General features: G+C 40.2%; 1 protein-coding gene across 1 annotated transcript in view; it reads left to right on the top strand.

Moving 5' to 3' along the window:
* The window catches only part of LOC118426984 (organic cation transporter protein-like), an 11158-nt gene continuing 5841 nt past the window's right edge, over positions 1-5317 (top strand). The window contains exons 1-4 of the mRNA XM_035836619.1: positions 1-487; positions 2194-2287; positions 4257-4360; positions 5173-5311. Coding sequence (XP_035692512.1) covers positions 204-487; positions 2194-2287; positions 4257-4360; positions 5173-5311 — 621 coding nt within the window. The 5' untranslated portion in view covers positions 1-203. The remainder of the gene's footprint in view (positions 488-2193; positions 2288-4256; positions 4361-5172; positions 5312-5317) is intronic.

The following is a 5317-nucleotide window of genomic DNA, read 5'->3' as shown; positions in this document are numbered from 1 at the left end:
CGAGTGAGACTGCATCAAACCAGCAAACGGCACCACCGACCGGTTTCACCCACCGTACAAAATTATCAGGGCTGATCGCTGTGACCTCCTCCGTTTTAAATTTGGGTCACAGATCCTTGGGGAGCACGCGAGCGATAGCTCCAACAGTTGTGAAAGAAGGGCGAAGAGTTTCGACACAGCAGGACTGACATACGAGCAGAAAAATGGTTGATTTCGACAAGGTGTTGGACCGGATCGGCCATTTCGGTCGCTACCAGGCCCTGTTGTATCTCATGGCATGTTTTCCTATTTTGTTGAACGGGATGCATTTCTTGGCGGTCGTCTTCGTCGGCGATACGCCCGAGCACTACTGTCGGGTGCCCGGTGACTTGCAGCCGCAGAACATGGAGAGGATTTACGGTACGGACACCTGGAACAACGTCATGAACATGACTATCCCCAGAGAGAAGTCGGACGACGGGAATATGGTATACAGCCAATGTGAAAGGTAAAGTACATTAGATATCATTACATAACAGCATGGAAGTTTGCCTCGAACCAGTCCGGCCTAGACTTATTCATCTGGGGATAGCCTGGTTGCCAGACATTTTGAGGCTGCTGTTGGAAAATTCCTTGATGGCATGTTGTCCCTAGAGCCGAGGACTATAGCCCCTTGTATGTCCGGGAAACAATCTGGCACCCAGGCTTGAACTTTGAAGCAATTGAGGCACGACTCCTGTTCGTGTTCAGGCACATTTAGGCTAAATGGATATATATATTCCAGGCTATATGGAATTTCATTTGTGCTGTCGCTTAACGTTAGCCTGAGTATCATCCTCAGTTGGTTTACGGGGCTCCTGTACTTCCCCTTCACTAACCAGCCAACCAAGGCCCGCCAGTAAACTACATAAATTTACCTGAATTTACCTGAACCTCAAAGACTAACTAGGATGATAGTCAGGCTAGGTTAACACACTAGACAGCTAGAAATTTCCGAACACCTTTTTTTCTCTCTGTAGTACTAGTTTTTAAAGGATGTGTAGTCGGTCGGTCGTCTCTTCGCTATTTCAGAATATACCACATGTTGATAAGAGGCATGCGCCCGGGAATGTGCTGGCAAAACTTTCGGATATTTGATACCAACGTTGTTGCTAGCTACCTCTAGCGGTATTCAAATCTTTTCATTGAAACAGTACTACGAAAGATCTCTTCGCTATTTGAAAAACCTACCACATGTTGAGCAGAGGCATCATACGCCCTTGAATGTGCTGGCAAAAACTTTCGTACATTTGATACTTTTAGCCGTTTTCAAATCTTTCCATATTATAGAAACAGTACTACGAAAGCGCTTGTGGCGCTTGACCATTGCTGCCCTAGGTATGTGCCACCAGACACGAAAACCTGATGGGGAATCACTCCTATTGCGTGATACAGTGGCAAGTGTCAATCAATGATAAGATTGATGTGACCAACCACGTGCGCGATTTCCCATAAACAGTTTTGGTCGGTACGTGACGACAACTTGGTCTCTAGTGACCCTATTAGAAAAATACTCGAATTCCCATTGATAAACTTCATCCCTCCAAAGATAAACAGCAAGAAATTTTTGAACAACTGAGAAAAATAAAGCATTGAAATCAAATTTCAGAATTGTTCAAAAGTTATGTAATATCAGGTTTCCTTGCGATGTTATCATTCTGACAATTCAGCAAGAAATAATTAGCCGTATACGCGTACACGTGTGTTTGTTAAAAAAACACGGCTACTTCAAGATTGTTCTATTCTGTTTTATGTTTACGTTGATTTTGATAAACTTAACGTTGCCTTACAATATATTCATGCTTTTACTTGCAATGCCATCCTACTTCTGCTTTTAATTTAAAATAGTGCAAACTCCAGGAAACAATTCAGCTTTGGCTGCCACTTCAGTAGCACTAGTTCACCTTTATCGGGGGATAACCTTTATATTAATTTATACGTTGTTTTTAAAAACAACTTGTGTAAAGTGGTTTTAATCGGACGGTGGTTTCAAACTGGAGTATTTGACATATTGCAGAAACACTCCGTCGACTTTATATACCTTAAATGTCCTGTTTTTAATTATATACATCGGACATAGGTTACCTCGCGGAGAAAGGTGTTACTAGTGTTACATTCCCGCACCTTTGCTTAATAAACAAACCATTGATACAAATGTATATCTTACTCTTACAGGTACACTTCTCCCGGAGATAATACGTCCAAACAGCCCTGTGATGACGGATGGATCTACAGCAAGGACCAGTACGAGTCAACAGTTGTCATGACGGTAAGCATGTAATGTCCTGGACTCACTTGATCTCTGTATCAAATGAACGACCTCTCGGGCACCCCATAATATTTGATATCAAATGAAAGACGTGACGGACTCAGAAGAATGGTACGACGTGACAAAAACCTTGTCAACAAACTTGGGCCCGCGCCGAGCTTCCTAATATCATATATTACTTTGATGAAATGGGGACATCACTGTGAAGCGTATGTGCGTATGAAGTGTATGTTATTCCTTACGCATAATATGGAAAAGTTTTTGGGGCAGGCTAATACGCTTTACAGTGAATCCCACTACGTAAACTATTATTTGCGCCGAATGTAAACTCTTCCTTGCACATTTCATTACATTGGTTACACTTAACGTCGAATAAGAGCAGCTGCGAACGAAATACGTGGGATATCAATTAAAGTGGTCGACTCCGTCCGTACATTAAGAGAGCATACAGACCCAAAGATAAGTTTTTAAAGATATCAGATACATGTAATTGTATGAACGCATATCAAAGATAGACAGACACAGGGGCCTCACATTCAAGACGATCATATAAGATACAGGAGGAAAATATGACGATTTCAAATACCTAAAAAGCACAAAGAATTAATTTGTCTGGCCAATGTAATACTAGGCATACAATTTATTGTTTCAAGAGAGAGTTGTACTATCCACAGTGCCACCGGTTGTATTTCACCAAAATATACGACCGGGGGCACTGTCAAGAGACAAAGGATTGTACGGCATGTATTGAATTTGGCTTCATAACAAGAGCTAGCTAGATCTAGAGACTACATCCACTCTTATATTTAGGTGGCGATATGTTTGATTTATGTATCACTTATCGTTACACAAACTACGAGTATTACAACTGTTATCGGATATGTGATATCTAGTTAACTGCGGGGTCATATCTTCCCTATATATATTTTAGCCAAGCCAATACAATGATGTAGACACTAGGTACTTGATAATAACTAATGACCGGATGGAATCGGAAGCGTCTATCAGACCTTCCAATAAGAAATAAGCCAAAATTCGGTTCATAATGGACATTGGCATGCGGCGTGCGCTAGGGGGACTGAGATCAAAGGAACCGATCTATTTTTTTGAGGAAACTAAAAAGGGAAACATACCTCGAATACAACCAAACGCAGACAGACAAAGCGTCGGGAAACAAATTCCATGTATACCTTCTCTAGATATACGGTAACTAGAAACAAATTTAATTCAACGGACGCAACGTATTACATGAAAAACCATACATAACAATTGACTCAGCCAAACAAGTCAAATGAGGATCATTACGTAAGGGAAAGCGGTGAAAATATGCTTAATGTTTCGTAGTCTTTGAGTTTGATGCAACATTTTCGTGAGATATGTTTGACAAAGACCTGACGAGAAACATGGCTGGGCTACGGGGAGAGTAATGACGTATGTTCCGCCTAATTTCAGCCGATTGCTTCACGGTTGAGCGGCTCCACGTGGCCGGACATATCCGCAGTTACACGGAATTTCCATAGCATAAACGTACTTTTATGGGTCAACTTGTCATCAAATGATATATGTTTCAGCTGCTTTAAATTTGTAAATTGCTTTCCAAAACTTGATAAAATACATTCACTGACAGGAAATTCTTTTTTTATGCTATGTTGTATTTACCGTATTCTTAATCATTTTACATTCGAAAAGTTGTTCTAAAATCCTTTATTTCAGAAGTCAAAGTGAATGCTAAATATGAACATTGTACAATTACTCATTCGGTGTTATATGATGTAAATTGTGGATAAAAAAATGTAATTCTAAGCTATCATCATATCGTATTTCACCACGTTTTGCATTTACCGTATTCTTAATCATTTTACATTTGGACAGTTCTTCTGAGATTTCGTCTGGAATCCTTTATTTCAGCAGTCGAAGTGAACGTTGCATATATACATTGTAAAATTGAAAGCCGCCATTTTTGTTTCAGTGGGACTTGGTATGTGACCGGAAATGGATGTCTCGTTTGAACCAGGCAATCTTCATGATGGGCGTCATGTCCGGTGCAGTGGTGTTCGGGAACTTGGCTGACAGGTATGCATCAAATTACGTATTCAAAATTTTACATCGTTGAAGAGATTCATTAGTCACGTATGTAAACAATTAATAGAATTTTTCATCAGTCAGTGACTAGTTTTGACAGGTAAACACACATACCTCCAAATTTTCGATGGCTATCAGTCCATCATGATCACGGAGTGACCTAGTTCTCGCGAGAGTTGTGATCATGATGGACTGATAGTGATATATGTATGATGGACTGATAGCCATCGAAAATTTGGAGGTATGTGTGTTTACCTGTCAAAACCAGTCACTGATTGATTAAAAATTCTATTTACCCAAAATTTGACATGTATTGTATTGTATTGTATTGTATTATATTGTATTGTATTGAAGAACTTGACAATGTGACAGCAACCGTTACTTTGTCTTTTTAAAGGCAAGCTAAGCAATATCAGCCCGAGTCAAGTCAGGGTTGTAGAACTTCAATTATCAAAGCCAATTTTGTGGGCACTTTTCTACGTAATAAGAAGAAGCAACTCTATTCCATTCAATACCAACATTCAAGGAGCAAATATTCGATGTCGTAGTGGTGTGAGGACGCCGTGAAGTCTAATTTTTGTGGGTTACATTATTTGGGGAGTTCTAGCGCGACTTGCTTCTGCACCATTTTTACATGTATGAAATAATGATATAAATGTGCGAATATAGTACAGTAGATATCAATTTCATAAGGATTGCCTTATCCAAATTGTTTCCACTCAAGCTCTAATATTGCTTAGGCTGTTTTTAAATCTATGGCTACGATTGATGTAATTTCTTCTTTTGTTTTGTTTTGTTTTGAGGTTTGGCCGGAGAAAGATCTTCATCGTGTGTATGGTCGGTGAGTGCTTGTCCGGTATTGTGAACGCGTTCCTACCGAACTACGGAGCCTGGCTATTCTTCAGATTCTTGGTCGGCTTCACTTCCAACGGGAGTTACGTGGTGGCG

Source organism: Branchiostoma floridae, chromosome 12 (assembly GCF_000003815.2).
Source record: "Branchiostoma floridae strain S238N-H82 chromosome 12, Bfl_VNyyK, whole genome shotgun sequence".
Taxonomy (NCBI): domain Eukaryota; kingdom Metazoa; phylum Chordata; class Leptocardii; order Amphioxiformes; family Branchiostomatidae; genus Branchiostoma; species Branchiostoma floridae.
Note: the sequence above shows the minus strand (reverse complement) of the source record. Positions and strands in the feature narration are given on the sequence as shown.